At 47.2% G+C, this 20,822-nt stretch overlaps 1 protein-coding gene across 1 annotated transcript; it reads left to right on the plus strand.

The window, feature by feature from the left end:
- Window positions 1-757: 757 nt before the first annotated feature.
- On the plus strand, window positions 758-9,521 carry LOC120031803 (prosaposin receptor GPR37-like). Its single transcript, XM_038977624.1, has 2 exons — window positions 758-1,858; window positions 7,099-9,521. The coding sequence occupies exons 1-2, from the start codon at window positions 758-760 to the stop codon at window positions 7,912-7,914; spliced, it is 1,917 nt and encodes a 638-aa protein (XP_038833552.1). The 3' UTR covers window positions 7,915-9,521.
- The last annotated feature ends 11,301 nt before the right edge of the window (window positions 9,522-20,822 follow it).

Here is a 20,822-nt window from a genome sequence, read left to right on the forward strand (position 1 = left end):
AGAAAGAGGTGGTGGTGTCAGTATACGCTGATATTGCTATGTGTAATTATGATGATAATATATTTATCGAGTGGGCGTCATCGGGCGTGGTTGGCTGCCAGCGGCGGTAGTCAGGAGGCAGGATCTGATCGATGCGGAGTGACAGATCAGGGTTAGCCGCCAGGGGAGTGCATTTTCCTCCACAGTCCTCCCCGAGACACCCAGCTCACCTCGGTGCTCCACGGAGCGGACAGAGAGAGCCAGCCAGAGCCGCGCCTATCTTCTCTCGCAGCTGTGTAACAAACACACAGCAGCAGCAGTCTGTGAGACTCTCAGCCCGACCCAACCACAGGCAGTGCAGCCTGTTCGGCTCACAAGGGAAAGTCCGGTGATCTGCTGTTTATGGAGATGAGATGCATGTGACCATGTTGTCGCTGTAATATGAGTTTGCTAGCGGCATGTGGTGCCATGAGGACCTTGCAGGGATATCTAGTTCGGTAAGGCATGGCGCTTTCTACTTGACAAAATACATCTCACATGAAGTGGCGGCTGGCGTGCACAGAACAACAGCACGGCGGAGACCAAACCCAGTGCGCAGAATTTAGATCTGAGCTAAAAGTTTGCAAACATTATAAGATGTTTGGGATCTACATTGAGTGTTTACGTTTAGTGTAATTTTTGTCGTTATGGGTGTAGACTGAACGGGAGCTTATTCTCTTCACCGAGATAACGATGGCTTTCTGAGGAGGATATCTCTGTCTGCGCTATGATCTGGACCATGCGGGCTCTGATGCTGAGGACGCTGTGTGTGTTGTTGGGGAATGCACATGTCTTATCTCTCAGAAATAATGGCGACATACGAACTAGAGAAACAGCGGGGGGTTATTATGGGCTTAACGCCACAGCAACACACAGGACCGCTCACACAGCCATCAGAGAGCGTGCCCAAAACACAGTTTACAACAGCACTCGCTCCGGGGGACACGCTACAGGTACGTCCTACTCCAAACAGAATATTCAAACATGGATTGAAAAGATTCATTCTACTTCTGTGAGAAGGACGCGCGTAATTGCGGATGAAACAAAACATAGGCATGTAGGATTAAAACATCACCAGTCCAACAGAACACTGACACTGGGGGATTACTCTGCGACCCCACATAGGGACCTGGTGCGCCGCCACAAGAGGAGAAAGTTGAATAGGGAGATTGGCGCAGCCGCTGCCATGGGGACGGCAGGTGGATACAATATCACTAAGCCCCCAGCAATGGGCCAGCAGCGCGGGGGACAACTGGACAGCGACAGACGCAAGAGAGGCACAAAAGACGAGCAGAAGAAGGCGTTTAAGAGGGAGAGGGGGAGAAAAGTGTTGAACAAAAGCTCAATGGCTTTATCTCAGGCGCACAGCGCAGTGGGCGGGCTGGGCCCCCCTCTCTCTCCATGGGAACCAATACCCAAGCCCCTAGCTCTCACCTCTACCGACCTACCCCTCGACTTCTTCACCAGGAAAAACGAGATGTTTACTTACCGGGAGGAAAACCCATGGGATGCCACTCCAATGACCCCTCCCAACACAGCAGATTTTGGAAGCGAAATCAAAAACCCATTTTACCCAGTGACAAGTGAAACCTTTGGAGCTTACGCTATCACGGGCGTTGCTGCCGTCATTTTCCTGGCTGGGATAGCAGGGAACATAGCCATACTGTGCATCGTGTGTCAGAACTACTACATGAAGAGTATCTCCAACTCTCTCATAGCTAACCTGGCCATCTGGGATTTTGTAGTCGTCTTCTTTTGTCTGCCCCTCGTCATTTTCCATGAGTTGACTAAGTCCTGGCTACTGGGAGATTTCACCTGTAAAATCGTGCCATATTTGGAGGTATTCTATTATGTTCTATTTTATTATATTCTACTACAGATTGTCTTCTATATTGGTGGCTGATGGGGCATCTGCACATTTCTCTTTGCATAGGCACAAATTCAAGTAGTATTGCATTGTCTAGTACACATTTATAATACAGTATTGTCATATTCAGAACAAGTTGGGATAGAAAAGTCTATCACAGTGAACATGACACTAATCCATTTCACCCTAACAGGGGATTAGCCATCCTCGGCACAATAATAAACAAGATGAGTTCCCACCAAACTCAGATGTCACCTCATCTCATTATGACACCCAGTGTGACACTGCTACATACACCTGCTGGCTGCTGGATGGAAGTGGCATCCCTCCCTCCTCCCTCACCTCATGACACCCACACACTTAATCCTTCCCTCTATCTCTCCCACTTCTGTCTCTTTCTGTCTCTTTCTGTCTCTCTCTGTCTCTCTCTCTGTCTCTCTCTCTGTCTCTCTCTCTCTCTCTCTCTCTCTCTCTCTCTGTCTCTCTCTCTGTCTCTCTCTCTCTCTCTCTCTCTCTCTGTGTGCAGTCATGCCTTTACTTTGTAACTTTGGGTTAAAACCCGTTTGTTATTCCCAAGACTCCTAATCTCATTGTACAGTGTAGTGGTGAAACTGGTGAATGGTATTTGGTTTCTGCTGCAGAGAAACATAACTTCTAAGTAGAGCACTAGGTGTGCGGTGAGGAGCGCTTGAAGAAGGTGTCAGTAGGCCGTGTGTGTGTGCGTGCGTGTGTGTGGTTGGTTTCCGTGCATGTGGGTGAGTGCGTGCAGGCACGTTTTTAAATTTGAAGCATGCATGCCCATGACTCCCTGCGTGCGTCAGTGCACGCGTGTGTGTCGTCCGGCCATGCGTGTGCATGTGTGTGTCCGTGCGTGTCCTCAGCCCAGTGCAGTGCTGAGTTGACCCACTGTGACTGTATGTGGATTAAGTGGGGAGTAAAGTCACTCCGCAGGCAGGATGTGGGAGAGAACACTCCACTGGGAGGAGAGGAAGGCTCGGGCTGCATTGCCCACTGACTCAGGACACACACAGATGTGTGTGCAGACACAATCAGACAGACTCACAGACGAAGACACACGTACGCACGTACATGACCACACAGCTAACATGGTGACGATAATGCATTAGATACAGACAGCTAGGAGAGGAGGAGAGATGCTACAGTTTTCCACTGAGACATGAACAGTCCCTCTGACACTGATGGGAGGATCTCTCTGTGGTGTGTGTATGTCTGTGCGTGGCTTCTGTGGCCTGCTCATGTGGTGTGTGTGAGTGTGTGTATGTAATCAAGTCTCCAGTGATGTGCAGAGCTCTAACATGCTGACCACACTGCTCGCAAGCGCCAACAAGCGTCTGCGTTGCCAAGCGCCAAAATAGAAGTCAGTTCTATTTGTGCCGCTGAACGCGGTGCAAGTCCTGCCTCCCCCATCTCCTCATTGGTTTATAGAAGCATATAGCCACATGCCATCTCCTCATTGGTTATACACACGTGGAGGATTGAAAGATGAACTGAGGTCACTCAGTCAGTTATGGTAATAGACCTTATTATGAAAGTTGGATGCCAATCGCCATATAAAGTCCAAAGAAGAAAAAGCCGGGAAGAAGGAGCGATGACTAGAAACAATTCGGTTGACCGTTTTATGTGTATTAATTGTCGGAGCAGAGGACCTTGTGCATTTCAGCTAGCTAAATTGCCATAAATGTTAAAGGCTTTTTCGACCTTTCCCCAAGTTAATATAATTGGTTCAGAGTTTGTTTTGATATTTCAACCAGCGTGTCGTGATCGCGTTTGGTGTGGGGGGAGAAAATCAATTTGCGCACGATGGCGCACGCACGTGCGCGTCCGGTTTGGGCGTGGTGTTAGGAGAGAAGCTGAGTGGAAGAGGCCCTTGTGAGTCATGAGTGCTGTTATATGAATCACATCCCTGGCTAATGTCTGCAGCGTAGCCTATATCAACAGCCAGTAGTGAATAGTAAAGATATTGCTTCTGTAAGTTCAGTGTGAACAGTGAGGCTCAGATAGGCATAGAGGGGTTCTCTCCAGCAGCTTTGTCCGTTCTCAGACAGAGAGAGACTGGGAGGCTGAGGTGCTGCTGTCTGCGGGGAGATAAACTCATCCCAGTCTGCTGCAGGGAATAGGTGTTAAACTGGGAGCCATTCAGGTCAGAGGTGGAGGACTGCATTGTGCTGGTATTGGTGTTAATAGCTAGATATTCATCACCCTGACACACATGTATGTGGGCGCACACTTGCACAGGATCAATCACACACACATACACAGGCTCAATCTCTCTCACTTATGGACACACATGCACAGAATCTCAAACACACACTAAATTTCACACACACCTAGGCACTCTCTCTCTCTTGCTCTCTCTCACACTCACACACACACACACACGCGCAGAAACTCTCACACACACACACACACACGGTAGCAGGGCGTACTGAGATTCCAGATGGGTGGGATGGCCTGCCCTCCACTGATCGTTACCCACAGTGATCCTCTCTGCACGTGCTCACTGTGGTTAGGGGAAGGACTCTCACACACACATACACACACTCCCACATACACACCACACACTCCCACATACACACCACACACTCCCACATATACACTTCATCCAACACACATACACACACTCCGCCCAACAGCAGATTATCTGTCCCTCTTTTACTCATTACTCATGCTGTCTGACCGGCACATACATGATAGTTAATTGGAATATGTGTTAATGATTCAGTGTATATAATTAGTATTTGTAAATAATGGATGATGGGTGATAATTATCCCATTCAGGCTATTTGTTAGCTAGAGGATGAGTAGATGCGTAGTTTGCTGAGAGATAGACCACATAGATAGATAACAACATCACAACCCAGAGAGAATCAAACAAAATTATTATAGAAGCAGAAATGAAATATTGACTTATTTATAACTGTGTGAATCATGTGTATGCACAGCCAGTGTAGAATAGAGTAGAATAGAACTGTAATGTCCACTTGGTAATAGACATTTACCATGAGCTTCATCTCAACAGTAACCTAGGATAACCGTATCACACATAGAGCTAAAACAGTGAACATTAAATCAGTGTTACAGTTCAGAGGCTACGTCATGGAGTCATAAGAGTGCTCGGGTCCATATTTAGCCCTATCTGCCAGCTTGTCTCTGTGATGATCCATTCCCTGACTGTACAGAGAGACTGATGATCCCCGTGGCAGAGTGGCAGCCAGGGCCTAGGCTTCTCCTGTTGGAGTTATGGTCTGGGGAAGAGGGAGGGTCAGACGCAGTCAGCCTGTAACAGACCTGAACTGTAATAGCTTTTTTCTTCAGCTTATTAATGCGCTCAGTGTGTGTGCGTGTGTGTGTGTTTCTGTGTCTGTATGTGTGTGTGTGTGTGTGTGTGTGTGTGCATTTGTGAGTATTGCACCATTTATTAATAGATAAGAGTCATTACCATGACAGCCGCTCAGGATCCAACATGGCCGCCCGCCGTGGGGCCACCAGTCACTCAGTCGCCATTAAACTCCAATTAATAACATGGGTTTTGAAAGCAACTGCTCAGAGGAGCTTAATCAGGGAATTCGTGGGCCATTATTATACCAGCAACAGGGGAAATTTCTCTATTACCTGCTGTACAAAATAAGTAACTGAGACAGACAATGGTGCTGTACAGACTGTGAGCATGGCCGCAGACATGACAGGCGTCAGGTCTGCCAAATTGGCCTGTTAATCATTATAAAGATGTCAGGCTGTTGTATGAATAATTAGGCTAGCGATAGGAATAATCACGCATACACACACACACAAACACACACACAGCTTTCAGTTAAGCAACGTTAGCTCCACACTAGCTCCAGCACCATGGCCATTGGCCCATGCCCATATCTTTGATCTACATATCTGTACAAAACTGGGCTTGTCCTATTCTGCCTCCTCTCTCTCTCCTGCTCTGTGAGATCTGATCAAAGAATTCACCCGGTCTGTGTGACAGTGTTTAGTTTGACTTGTCTCCAGCCCAGTGTTCAGGCTATGAAATACTCACCATGTTGGCACCTGTGTGAGTGTACAAAGCAGAGTAGGGCTCGAAGGCAGTAACCTGGCACACAGATGCGATGGTGCATGGTTGTCCAGGAAGCAGGAAGCCCTCTCTAGCTGTAATTAAAGCAACCAATCACACTGTATAACCAGCACAGGCTGAAGGTCATCATTAGTCACCATGGAAGAGGGATCTTGTTTTCAAGATATAAACCAAGTTTTTGGTTAAATCAATGTTTCACCAACTCGTTTTTTTTTTGTGCCAGTTTTACTGTTTTAATATTAACAGAAAAAAATAATGTTATGCTCTTTGAAGTCTACCGGAGCATACTGTACAATAGCATGCAGGTATTTTACTTTCCTTTCATACTTCTCTCTAATGGCTGACCCAGTGTTGTTCTCTTTTGGCTCTAATTCATTAGAACAGTAGCAGCTTTGGCAGAGATCCATAGTTCATGTGTGGTGCTCCTCTCTATCTCTATCTCTGCAGAATGTTACTGTTTAGAAGGCTGTAGCCTCTGTGGCCTCCCAGGGACATCTGGGAAACACTAGTCTAATTAACAGATAGGGAGAAGAAGAGAGGAAGAGAGAGGGGAGAGGGAGAGAGGAGGGAGAACAAGAGAGAGAATGCATGAGAGAGGGTAGAGAGAGAAAGAGATGAGAGGAGGAGAGTGAGGTAACGAGAAGAGGGAGTGGGTGAGAGAAAGAAACCTCCACAGTTTTACTGTTTATGTAGTAAACTGCAGCAGCAGTAATCACAGAGCAGGACCATACAGACCATAGCGTCTGGGTCTGGCTACAGTTAGTTTTCCCTGTAGTAACTTCAGTCAAAGTGATTCCAGATGGAGAGGGATACGTTCCAGGTTCCTTGCTGTGCCTCAGTCTTTCAGACTCAAACCAAGGCATAGCAGAGACTTGGTTCTGAATGAATTGTTTTCCAAGCTTTGAAAGGCTTACAATTTGGCATATTTTTTCAGTTTAATGCGTTCTTTCAATTCAAGGAAAGATTCAGTACAATCCTCTGTCAGATTTCTATGAATTGTGTTGTCATCTTTGTGAAAGTAAAATGAAAAAGGACTATTTGGTGTACACTGTCCGATGAGTCAACATTCTGATGAACCATTTGTCTTTGTGATAAACCATTAACCATTTCTCCCTGTATTTGTCCCCAGGTGGCATCTCTAGGTGTGACCACGTTCACCCTGTGCGCTTTGTGCATTGACCGGTTCCGCGCAGCCACCAATGTCCAGATGTATTACGAGATGATCGAGAACTGCACCTCCACTACAGCCAAGCTCGCTGTCATCTGGATCGGAGCTCTCCTGTTGGCTCTCCCTGAGCTTCTGATCCGCCAGCTGGTCACCGAGGACCCCGCCCTCCCAGATGACCCCCCAACAGAGCGCTGCGTGGTGCGCATCTCAACATCGCTCCCAGATACACTCTACATCCTGGGTCTCACCTACGAGGGCGCGCGGCTCTGGTGGTGCTTCGGCTGTTACTTCTGCCTCCCTACGCTCTTCACCATCGGCTGTTCCCTCGTCACCGCCCGCAAGATTCGCCGCGCCGAGCAGGCCTGCGTCCGCGGCAACAAGAAGCAGATACGCCTAGAAAGTCAGATGAACTGTACAGTCGTGGCGCTCGCCATTGTCTACGGCGCCTGCGTGGTCCCAGAGAACATCTGTAACATCGTATCGGCATACATGGCGGCAGGCGTGCCGGAGCGGACCATGGCGGTCTTACACCTCCTGTCACAGCTGTTGTTGTTCTGCCGGGCGGCTGTGACGCCTGTGTTGCTCCTGTTGTTATGTCGTCCACTAGGCAGGGCCTTCCTGGACTGTTGTTGTTGCTGCTGCTGTAACCATGCACACTCCTCAGGCACGGCTAGTGATGATAATGAACATGAGTGTACCACAGAGCTGGAGCTGTCGCCCTTCAGCACCATACGCAGAGAGCTCAGCATCTACACTCCCGCAGGGTCCAACTGTTAAAACCACACAACTACTGTTAAAGGTCCACTGCAGTCAAAAACATGATTTTTCAGTGTTTTATATTCAGTGTATATTTCCACACTGGTTGATATAATACTGTGAAATTGTGAAAATGATGATAATGCCCCTTTAGTATAAGATCCTTTTGAGAAGACCGCCTGAAATTCATCCTGTTTTGGTGGGATGGAGTTTTGGCCTGCCTGGTGACATCACCAGGTGGTAAATTAGTTAGACCAATAAGAAAGAGAGTTACAAACGTCTCTGTCAAAAACAGCAAGATTTCAGTTTTCCCCTCCCCACTCAGACCATTAACCAGACAATCTGAGCTAAATTCTTGCTGGAGAAATTGTTATTTTCTAAGAAGCTGTTTTTCTTTTTTGACAAGTTACTTCATTATTACCCAGAAATGATATGACATTGAGATAAAAACAGCTGCATTGGACCTTTAAATGACTACACAGCTACTCACCTGCAGGACTCTACCAACATACTAGTACACAGAACTGTACAACGTCACACCTGCAGAGTCAAACTGCTAAGACTGCACACCTTTGCAACTATAGAACTATACAACATTTCACAAGCAGGATCAAACTGCTTGGATTACATACCTGTACACCAACAGTACAAAACCACAGCAGGCTACTACACAGTTAGCTACACGACTGACAAACTGGGTGCTAGGACCACGCAACTACTGTACAGCGTACTATTACACTATTACACAACTACTGTATATAACTACACACTAGCAGGGGAAAAGTGCCAGGACTACACACTATACAACCGCAGGGAGCAAGTAACATCTAAACAGCCATACTGCCGAGACAACTGCACTACAACTCCAATACACATACTGTGCTTCAACCCAGTACACAAACCCAGTGGTCTGAACTGGGACCAGACATGAATGGACAAAGCCAGACACTCGAGACCAGACTACGCTGGACTGTGTTGAGCTGAAATGGACTCAGTGGAGTGGACTAGGTGTGGCTGGGCGGGACTTGGCTGGGATGGAGTGGACTCCGAATAGTTGACTGGAGTGGACTGGGCTGGACCGGACATACTCACGTCACCCCTCACTCAAACTCTGCACTCACGATTCAGTTCACACACGCCTTACTCACACACTGGGCTGTACATACTGTATACCACACACTCTATCACTCTAGTGAAGGAAAGATATCTAGAGAAGGAAAGAAGGAAGGATATGCAGAAGGAATATAAGGACATTACAAGCATATTGTAATTGTTTTCTTTTAATGCGCATTAATATTACTGTAATCGTCGTAGTTGATTTCTGCATACAACTCTGCACTGCCAAACACCTTTCCTTGCTTTCATACTCTGTCGTGCCCTTCTGTTAGTGTCAGAGTCAGGGCCACTGTCTCTGTGTCTTTTCGGACAGTAACGTATTCTAAATGGCCGAGTGTACAGTGTTGTGATTCAAACTCTTGATGAAGTCAGTGATTGTTGTAAACCGTTTAATTGAACTTTGTGAGTACCTTGTTCACTCTGTCTGTATTTGATACCAGAAGGTGTAAGCGCACACAGTCATCAGTCTAGTTTCTGGTTTCTAAATAGCTTTTTATATAGCGAACAAAAAATGTCCCTTTGATTAAAAAAATAACTTGATCTTGACTGCAGAATTGCAGCTCTGTAAAAAAAAATATGTTTTGAGTGGTGTATGACTTTCCTTGTATTCCTGACCAGAAAAGATGATTCTTTATTAGACTTCGAATTCACAATGTTTTCCCCATACACCCGGACAGAAAAAACGCACCGTTGGGTGTGCAACGCCACAGACGCTTCCAAATTCATCACCTATAGATTACGCAGACAGAGCGGAACATACATCAGCAGCATACACCTCTGCATATCATTCCCGTATAACCTTCTTTACGGTCTTATACAACGATGACGATAGCAAAGAAGCGTCTGGCATGTACGCGAGTCTGTGTCAGTGGCGATAAGGAGAGATGAATGTTGTGTTTATCATCCCCATAACAGAATTATCTGTCATAAGACAACTAAGCAGAGCCAGCTCTTTTTCCACTCCTGGAGGAATCGGCTGTGTATATTGCTGCACTCCCACTGCTCTGAGGAGGTGGTATTTCCTTTCTCACACCGCCGCACATCTGCTCCTCTATTTGATGTGTCGCAGTGAAAGAGAGCGAGAGATAGATCAGCTATTTCTGTCTGTGTAAGAGAACAGCTCGGAAAGACAGGCAGGAACAGACCATACTAACATTCTACTGACAAGACACACGTATTCTAATTTCTACTGACAATCAATGCCTTCTGACGTTCCATCGAGACATGGTCATTAGGGGTAACATTTGACTGACCATCAATCAACAATCCATTTCCTTTCCATTTGCAACAGACAGTCAACAGGATTGGCATTGATTCTTGGCGTTTTATGCGGCACTGTGACATCTGTGTCATTCACCTCTCAGAATCCGAATCAAAAAGCCCAATTTGCATCCTGATTAAAATAACGGTTCTGTGCACTTTAAAAAACACGGTAAATTGGGGCTATTGTCTGAATCTTTTTCCTTCTCTTCCCATCTGAGTTCAAGCTGCATCGTGGGTTGCTGTCGCCATCGCGTCCCAGATAGGATGACAGTCATCTGTGCCATTCACGCTGGTCATTTTCCAAAAACATTAGGACTCTAGACATCACAGTGGTTCAATCACACTCATTCAGAGCCTCAGGAGCTACAGCACTGTCTACAGCTCCATCTGCGCGTCTGTCTGTCTCTGAGGGAGCAGGATGAAGAGTACTCTGTCTTATTCAACTCGCTGTTGTCATTATCATTCAATCTCAGGAATAGTTTGCCACACCCAGATAAAGCCTGAAATTAAGATTAAGATTCCCATTGAGTTTCATGCTTTTCAGTCCAGGAATAGGCTTAATCTGGGTCCGGGAAACTGGTAGGCTACATCTATTGAGCTACCTAGCTTGTATTACAGTATCAGCAGTCATGCGTACAAAATTCTAGTAAACATACAGTATGAGTATATTTTGGGCTGGGTGACATTATAACAGTTACCCGTTAGCCCTGACACGAGCTCACACCACATCAGCGTTAACTATGGCCAGTGCTACACTAACGCTAGCCCCTTTCTCCTCACTGCAGCCCAGAGGTAACGCTAACTAGCCCCTTCTACTCACATCATTGCAGCCCAGAGCTAACGCTAACTAGCCCCTTCTCCTCACATCACTGCAGCCCAGGGCTAACGCTATGCTAAAGCTAGTCGCTAGCCCCTTTCTCCTCATATCACTGCCACTCAGTACTAACGCTAGCTAGCCCTTGCTCCTTACATTTATTTTTGCAAACTTGAGCTAGTCGCTAGCTCCTTTCTCCTCACATCACTGTCAAACCACTCTCCACTGAGTTTCCTCCTGATATTATCACTTTATTCTGTTTGCCAGAAATATGAGTTGCCCGCTGTCAACAGTCATTACTGTCTTCCATGAGTTCTCTGGGTGCAGATATATTGAATGGAATCAGATATCTACTAGGAGGAACCTGATTTTCATTTTGATGGCCGTGTTTCACACAATTGCAATATCAAGGCACAAGGCAAGACCCAGATGCAGACACAGGAAGCAGATGGTTGAAGTCTTGCAATGTTTAATAATTCAAAGGGGTAGGCAAAAGAATGGTCGTGGACAGGCAAAAGGTCAAAACAGGAAGTACAGAGTGGCAGACAGGCTCGTGGTCAAGGCAGGCAGGTACAGAATCCAGAAACAGGCAAGGGTCAAAACCGGGGGGACAATAAAAATGAGAATAGCAAAAGGAGTATAGGAAAAACACCCTGGTTGACTTGACTAAACATACAAGACGAACTGGCACAGAGAGACAGGAAACACAGGGATAAATACACTGGGGACAATAAGTGACACCTACAGGGAGTGGAGACAATCACAGGAACAGGTGAAACAGATCAGGGCGTGACATGCAAGGAAATTGACATATTCCTTGAGGAGTAGAGGAATATTCTGTCTTTCTGTGTGTATTCTCTCTCCTTCTAACCTCTTTCTCCCTATCTACAGTATGCTAACTTCAGCCATTTTAATGGGTGAGTTTTGATCTGTCCAGTCAAACACATTCAAATGTGTCCAGCCAGTAGCACAGTGGGAACAATGCATAATTCAACCCTGGCAAATTAACCAGCAGTCAACTGTACAGAACAGCATACATATGCACTACAGAAGAGATGGAAAAGTGGTCAATGAGTTTAGTTTTTAGACAGAGTGCTAGGTTGTTAACTGGGAACCATGCTAAGACATGTTTATGTATACGGAGCCAGTCACGATGCGATTCACTGGCCCGAGACCTCCTTTCCCACTGTCTCTGAGACAATCTGTCAGTGCCATTTGAGTTAACATGGGTGAGAGAGAGAGAGAGAGAGAGAGACGCTTCGGCATGCTCTGTGCATACTCTATTGATTTGAGTCCGCAATCAGGGTTTTGAGTGGTTTTCCTAACCCTTATCTATACAATCAATCTGAAATATGTATCTTGGGCAATGTAGACAGGAACCTGAACCGTGCAGTATTATGTGTGCATTAGGGTGGAAGAGACGAGGTTGCTGCCACACTAGAGATCAGAGATAGAGAAATAGAAAATAAGGCCTAGATTCAATCAGATCAAACGTTAACCAACACCCGCCTAGCTGATGGGATGTGTAACTGCGTTGGAGCTGTCAAATTGGTGAGCAGCTGCTCTTGATCATGGTCATGAAGTCACATCCTTCCTACTCGTGTTAGAAGTTCAACACGAGAAAGTGTAAGCTATATAGAAATAATGACACTCAAATTGAAAATCATTCAAGTACCTAATGAGGATTTCTATCAGCCGAATCATGGTCTAGATTTCATCTCACATTCCAGTGTTGGAACTTGTAAACAAGGCTGCAAGAGATTTCACTTAATGCGACTCCGTGCAGCCTCTGGCAATGTCCGATTTAGGTATAGCCCATTAGGCTAGTCGCCAATGCTCGAAAAGGTCTTTTGTTTTTGAGATACCCCTACTCGAGGTAGAACAAAACACAGACATGTAGTTCACATCTCTTATGTCTCCCATTTATGAAATGGTTGTGTAAATATTTTACTGCAAAAGTGGTTCAATTTATAGATATAGTGACACACCCCGTAAACTCAAAAAAGTGCAGATTAATGCCTGGCAGGAGGGAAGTTTACGGGCCTCATAAGTTTACGTAACCCAATATTGCAAGCTCTGATATTGCTACAATTTAGAATACAAGCAGTCAGTTGTCAGCGTCTTGGAAATATAGACCTGGAAACACAGAGGATGAATGTAAGCTTGGCTTTTTGGTAACTGAATAATAGACAAGTAAAATTTGCTCTTATTAAGTGCTGTATCGTCCTACCTGACAAAAATGTTTTTTTTTTACACTTCACCTTTATTTAACTAGGTAATAAGAACAAATTCTTAAATTCTTTAAAATGATGGCCTACCGGGGAACAGTGGGTGCCTTGTTCAGGGGTAGAACAACAGATTTTTACCTTGTCAGCTCGGGTATTTGATCCAGCAACCATTCAGTTACTTGCACAATGCTCTAACCGCTAGGCTACCTACAGTTACACAGGTTCTTGGATGTTGTGGCTACTGTAAAATAATCGGCTTTAAGTAAAACAAGTGGGATCAGACACTGAAAATTGAAAACATTTTCAGTCAAAAGTTCCTCTGTGGATTTTATTTGTTCAGTTCCTACTCTTGGAATTACATTACCCCCCACCCCATCCAAATCCAATATGGTGTCCAAAATCCAATATGGCTGTCACAATACCAAGGGGTTTCTTATGGTGGTTTAATCACTAAAGGTGGTTTAATTACCAAAGGTGGTTTAACTCCAATGGTGGTTTAATCACATGTACTGTATATATATTGGATAAATGTGTCCCTTCATACACACAGCTTGTTGAAGAAGGAAGCTGAAGAAAGTCAGTTTGGCCCCTAAGACCCTCACAAACATCCTGTTGATCTGTATCACCCCCTGGTACGGCAATTGCATCATCCACAACCGCAGGGCTCTCCAGAGGGTGGTGCAGTCAACTCAACACATCACTGAGTGCATCACTGAGTGCACACTGCCTCCAGGACATCTACAGCACCCAGTGTCACAGAAAGGCCTAGAAGATCATCAAGGACCTCAGCCACCCGAGCCACGGCATGTTCACCCCGCTACCATCTAGAAGGCAGAGACAGTACAGGTGCATCAAAGCTGGGACAGAGAGACTGAGAAACAAATCAAAGCAAATTGTATTTGTCACATGCGCTTTATACAACAGGTGTAGACCTTACTATGAAATGCTTACTTACAAGCCCTTAACCAACAATGCAGTTCAAGAAACAGAGTTAAGAAAATATTTACTGAATAAAATAAAATAAAAATAAAAAGTAACACTAATGGGGCTATATACAGGGGGTACCATTACCGAGTCAATGTGCAGGGTGCAGGTTAGTCATCTGGCTCCGCGGCTACGGAGAGTGTGATCACACAGTCATCCAGAACAGCTGGTGCTCTCATGCATGCTTCAGTGTTGCTTGCCTCGAAGCGAGCATAAATTCGCATTTAGCCTAACTGGTAGGCTCATGTCACTGGGCAGCTCGCGGCTGGGTTTTCCTTTGTAGTCCGTAATAATTTGCAAGCCTGGCCAAATCTGGCGAGCACCAGAGCCGGTGTAGTAAGATTCAATCTTAGTCCTGTATTGACGATTTGCCTGTTTGATGGTTCGTCTGAGGGCATAGTGGGATGTCTTATAAGCGCCCGGATTAGTGTCCCACTCCTTGAAAGTGGCAGCTCTAGCCTTTAGCTCGGTGAGGATGTTGCCTGTAATCCATGGCTTCTGGTTGGGATATGTAGGTACAGTCACTGTGGGGATGACATCATCGATTAACTTATTGATGAAGCAGGTGACTGGTGTGGTAAACTCCTCAATGCCATTGGATGAATCACCGAACATATTCCAGTCTGTGCTAGAAAAACAGTCCTGTAGTCTAGCATCCGCATCATTTGACCACTTCTGTATTGAGCGAGTCACTGGTACTTCCTGCTTTAGTTTTTGATTGTAAGCAGGATTCAGGAGGATAGAGTTATGGTCAGATTTGCCAAATGGAGGGTGAGGGAGAGCTTTGTATGCCGCCTTATTCTAAAATGAATTAAACCGTTATTTTCTCTCATCAATTTACACACATTACACCATAATGATAAAGCAAAAACAGGTTTTTAGAAATTTTTGCAAATGTATTAAAAATAAAAAATCAATATTACATTTACATAAGTATTCAGACCCTTTACTCAGTACTTTGTTGAAGCACCTTTGGCAGTGATTACAGCCTCAAGTCTTCTTGGATATGATGTTATTGTCACACCCTGGCCTTTGTTATATTGATTTTCTTTATTAGTTTAGTTAGGTCAGGGTGTGACATGGGGGATGTTTGTGTGTTTTGTCTAGTTTAGGGTGTGTGTATTGTTTAGGGGGTTTTGAAGATGTATGGGGTTGTGTTCAGTGTAGGTGTTTAGGAAAGTCTATGGTTGCCTGGTTTGGTTCTCAATCAGAGACAGCTGTTTATTGTTGTCTCTGATTGGGAGCCATATTTAAGGCAGCCATAGGCTTTAGGTGTTTGTGGGTAATTGTCTATGTTCTATGTTGCATGTGTGCACTTAGTTCGTTTTAGCTTCACAATCGTTTGTTTTGTTCATTTAATAAGTGTTTGTTTTTTTCTTCATTAAAAGAAGATGTCTTTTTTCCACGCTGCGCCTTGGGCCACTCATTCGTCTCATAACGTTCGTGACAGAATTACCCACCAAAAAAGGACCAAGCAGCGTGTCAAGCAGCAGCAGGAGCTATATACACAGGATTCTTGGACTTGGGAGGAGATACTGGATGGTAAGGGACCTTGGGCACAACCGGGAGAATATCGCCTCCCTCGTGAAGAGCTGGAGGCAGCTAAAGCCGAGAGGAGGCGATATGAGGAGGCAGCACGGAAGCAAGGCTGGAAGCCCGTGAGTAACACCCAAAAATTTCTTGGGGGGGGGGCTACAAGGGAGTGTGGCGAAGTCAGATAGGAGACCTGCGCCAACTCCCTATGCTTACCGTGGAGTGCGAGAGTACGGGCAGACACCGTGTTATGCGGTAGAGCGCATGGTGTCTCCTGTACGTGTGCATAGCCCGGTGCGCGTTATTCCACCTCCCCGCACTGGCAGGGCTAGATTGAGTATTGAGCCAGGTGCCATGAAGCCGGCTCAACGCGTCTGGTCTCCAGTGCGTCTCCTCGGGCCGGCATACATGGCACCAGCCTTACGCATGGTGTCCCCGGTTCGCCTACACAGCCCAGTGCGGGTTATTCCACCTCCCCGCATTGGTCGGGCGACGGGGAGCATACAACCAGGTAAGGTTGGGCAGGCTCAGTGCTCAAGGGAGCCAGTACGCCTGCACGGTCCGGTATTTCCGGCGCCACCTCCCCGCCCCAGCCCAGTACCACCAGTGCCTACACCACGCACCAGGCTTCCAGTGCGTCTCCAGAGTCCTGTGCGTCCTGTTGCTGCTCCCCGCACTAGCCTTGAGGTGCGTGTCCCCAGCCCGGTACCACCAGTTCCGGCACCACGCACTAGGCCTAATGTGCGTCTCCAGGGTCCAGTATGCCCTGTTCCTTCTCCCCGCACTAGCCCTGAGAGGCGTGTCCCCAGCCCGGTACCACCAGTTCCGGCACCACGCACCAGGCCTACTGTGCGCCTCAGCAGGTCAGAGTCGGCCGTCTGCCCAACGCCGCCTGCACTGCTCGTCTGCCCAGCGCCGTCTGAGCTGCCTGCCTGCCCAGCGCCATCTGAGCCGCCTGCCTGCCCAGCGCCATCTGAGCCATCCGTCTGCCCAGCGCCATCTGAGCCGCCTGCCTGCCCAGTGCCAACTGAGCCATCCGTCTGCCCAGTGCCATCTGAGCCATCCGTCTGCCCAGCACCATCTGAGCCATCCGTCTGCCCAGCGCCATCTGAGCCATCCGCCTGCCCAGCGCCATCTGAGCCATCCGTCTGCCCAGCGCCATCTGAGCCATCCGTCTGCCCAGCGCCATCTGAGCCATCCGTCTGCCCAGCGCCATCTGAGCCATCTGTCTGTCCCGAAGCCATTAGAGCCGCCCGTCTGTCCCGAGCCGTCAGAGCCGTTCGTCAGTCAGGAGCCGCTAGAGCCGCCAGTCAGCCAGGATCTTCCAGAGCCGCCAACCAGCCAGGATCTTCCAGAGCCGCCAACCAGCCAGGATCTTCCAGAGCCGCCAACCAGCCAGGATCTTCCAGAGCCGCCAACCAGCCAGGATCTGCCAGAGCCGCCAGTCAGCCAGGATCTGCCAGAGCCGCCAGTCAGCCAGGATCTGCCAGAGCCGCCAGTCAGCCAGGATCTGCCAGAGCCGCCAGTCAGCCAGGATCTGCCAGAGCCGCCAGTCAGCCATGAGCAGCCAGAGTCGCCAGCCAGCCATGAGCAGCCAGAGTCGCCAGCCAGCCATGAGCAGCCAGAGTCGCCAGCCAGCCATGAGCAGCCAGAGTCGCCAGCCAGCCATGAGCAGCCAGAGTCGCCAGCCAGCCATGAGCAGCCAGAGTCGCCAGCCAGCCATGAGCAGCCAGAGTCGCCAGCCAGCCATGAGCAGCCAGAGTCGCCAGCCAGCCATGAGCAGCCAGAGTCGCCAGCCAGCCATGATCCGCCAGAGCCTTCAGCCAGCCAGGATCCGCCAGAGCCGTCAGCCAGCCAGGATCCGCCAGAGCCGTCAGTCAGCCAGGATCCGCCAGAGCCGTCAGTCAGCCAGGATCCGCCAGAGCCATCTGCCAGTCCGGAGCTGCCACTCAGTCCGGAGCTGCCCCTCAGTCCGGAGCTGCCCCTCAGTCCGGAGCTGCCCCTCAGTCCGGAGCTGCCCCTCAGTCCGGAGCTGCCCCTCCGTCCAGTGGCGCCTTCTGAGATGGTATTCAGTCCGGGACTCGCCGTTCCAGAGGCGCCACCAAAGCGGGCAGTGACTATGGTGGAGGGGGGTCCACGTCCCGCACCCGAGCCGCCGCCATAGGAAGGCCCACCCGGACCCTCCCCTTCTGTGTCAGGTTTTGCGGCCGGAGTCCGCACCTTTGGGGGGGGGTACTGTCACACCCTGGCCTTTGTTATATTGATTTTCTTTATTAGTTTAGTTAGGTCAGGGTGTGACATGGGGGATGTTTGTGTGTTTTGTCTAGTTTAGGGTGTGTGTATTGTTTAGGGGGTTTTGAAGATGTATGGGGTTGTGTTCAGTGTAGGTGTTTAGGAAAGTCTATGGTTGCCTGGTTTGGTTCTCAATCAGAGACAGCTGTTTATTGTTGTCTCTGATTGGGAGCCATATTTAAGGCAGCCATAGGCTTTAGGTGTTTGTGGGTAATTGTCTATGTTCTATGTTGCATGTGTGCACTTAGTTCGTTTTAGCTTCACGATCGTTTGTTTTGTTCATTTAATAAGTGTTTGTTTTTTTCTTCATTAAAAGAAGATGTATTTTTTCCACGCTGCGCCTTGGTCCACTCATTCGTCTCATAACGTTCGTGACAGTTATAAGCTTGGCACACCTGTATTTGGGTAGTTTATCCCATTCTTCTCTGCTGATCCTATCAAGCTTTGTCAGGTTGGATGAGGAAAATTGCTGCATTTTCAGGTGTCCCCAGAGATGTTCGATCGGTTTCAATTCCAGCCTCTGACTGAGCCACTCAAGGACATTCAGAGACTTATCCCGAAGTCACCCCTGCATTGTCTTGGCTGTGTGCTTAGGGTGATTGTTCTGTTGGAAGGTGAACCTTTGCCCCAGTCTGAGGTCCTGAGCACTCTGGAGCAGGTTTTCATCAAGGATATCACCGTACTTTACTGCATTCATCTTTTCCTCAATCCAGACTAGTCTCCCAGTCCATGCCACTGAAAAACATCGCCACAGCATGATACTGCTACAACCATGCTTCACCATAGGGATTGTGCCAGGTTTCCTCCAGACTTGAAACTTGGCATTCAGGCCAAAGAGCTCAATCTCGATTTCATCAGACCAGAAAATATTGTTTCTCATGGTCTGAGAGTCATTAGGTGCCTTTTGGCAAACTCCATGCAGGCTTTCATATGCCTTCCGTCTGGCCACTACCATAAAGAAATTATTGGTGTTGCTGCAGAGATGGTTGTCCTTCTAGAAGGTTCTCCCATCTCCACAGAGGAACTCTGGAGCTCTCTCAGAATGACCATCGGGTTCTTGGTTCTTCTACCCCAATTGCTCAGTTTAGCCAGGCAGCCAGCTCTAGGAAATGTCTTGGTGGTTCCAAACTTCTTCCATTTAAGAATTACGGAGGTGTAACGGCTGTCTTCGGGAGAAAGAGAGGAGGACCAAACTGCAGCGTGATGATAATCCATATTTTAATAGGCTACTTAAACAACGAACAAAAATAACAAACTGACAGAAAGAACCGAAGACGCTACAGTCCCGAACTAGTGAACACAGAACAGATGAACACATGAACAGGAACAATCACCCACAAAACACACTACAAAAACAGGCTACCTAAATATGGTTCCCAATAAGGGACAATGACTAACACCTGCCTCTGATTGAGAACCATATCAGGCCAAACAAGAAACCCCACATAGAAACAGATAACATAGATAATACCCACCCAGCTCACGTCCTGACCAACTAAATAAAGACTAAACAAAGGAAATAAGGTCAGAAACGTAACAGGAGGTCACTGTGTTCTTGGGGACCTTCAATTCTGCAAACATTTTTGGTACCCTTCCCCAGTTCTGTGCCTCGACACAATCCTGTCTCGGCGCTCTACGGACAATTCCGTCGACCTCATGGCTTTTCTCTGACATGCGCTGTCAACTGTGGGACCTTATATAGGCAGGTGCCTTCCCAAATCATGTCCAATCAATTGAATTTACCACAGTTGGACTCCAAGGATGATCAATGTAAACCGGATGCACCTGAGCTCCATTTTCTAAATCCATTTGAGAATAAGGCTGTAACGTAACAAAATGTGAAAAAAGTCAAGGGGTCTGAATACTTTCCGAAGGCAATGTATACAGTATATATTTAATACATTATATGTCTATATATTTATATTCCGGTCTCTGACATTGCTCGTTCTGATATTTCTTAATAATTTTTGTGTTATGTGTGTATTGTGTTTTTATTTTTATTTGTATTGCTAGGTATTACTATACTGTTGGAGCTAGAAACACACGCATTTCGCTGCACCTGCGATAACATCTGCAAATGTGTGTATGCGACCAATAAACTGTGATTTGATTTTATTCGATTTTATATGCATGTTTTAAATGAGAGACATCTTTCAGATTTGTGTACTGTTCTTATGATCTGTTCTTAAGACTATTTTTGTGCAATTCAACTATGTTGGGAATACAATATACCTGCCATAATTACACTCAAACACCTTTTTATGTATATAGAAAAGGCAACAGATTGCTTGGTGTAACAGTATAGCTTCCATCCCTTTCCTCGCCTCGAACCAGGGACCCTCTGCACACATAGACAACAGCCACCCACGAAGCATCGGTACCCATCGCGCCACAAAAGCCACGGCCCTTGCAGAGCAAGGGGAACAACTACTTCAGGTCTCAGAGCGAGTGACGTCACCGATTGAAACGCTATTAGCGCGCACCACCGCTAACTAGCTAGCCATTTCACATCGGTTACATTGGCATGGCAACACCTAGAACCCCAAGTCATAGAGCCTCTTCGAGGATCAATGAGGCAACTGGGAGGCTTCAACGAAAGGAAAGAGAATCCAACTGTGACACCCTCTCCCGAGCTCTATAACTTGCCCCCACTATGGTATAACTTGTACCTCCAGGATTGGGCTCTTAAGTCACCTCAT

Source organism: Salvelinus namaycush, chromosome 38 (genome assembly GCF_016432855.1).
Source record: "Salvelinus namaycush isolate Seneca chromosome 38, SaNama_1.0, whole genome shotgun sequence".
Classification (NCBI taxonomy): domain Eukaryota; kingdom Metazoa; phylum Chordata; class Actinopteri; order Salmoniformes; family Salmonidae; genus Salvelinus; species Salvelinus namaycush.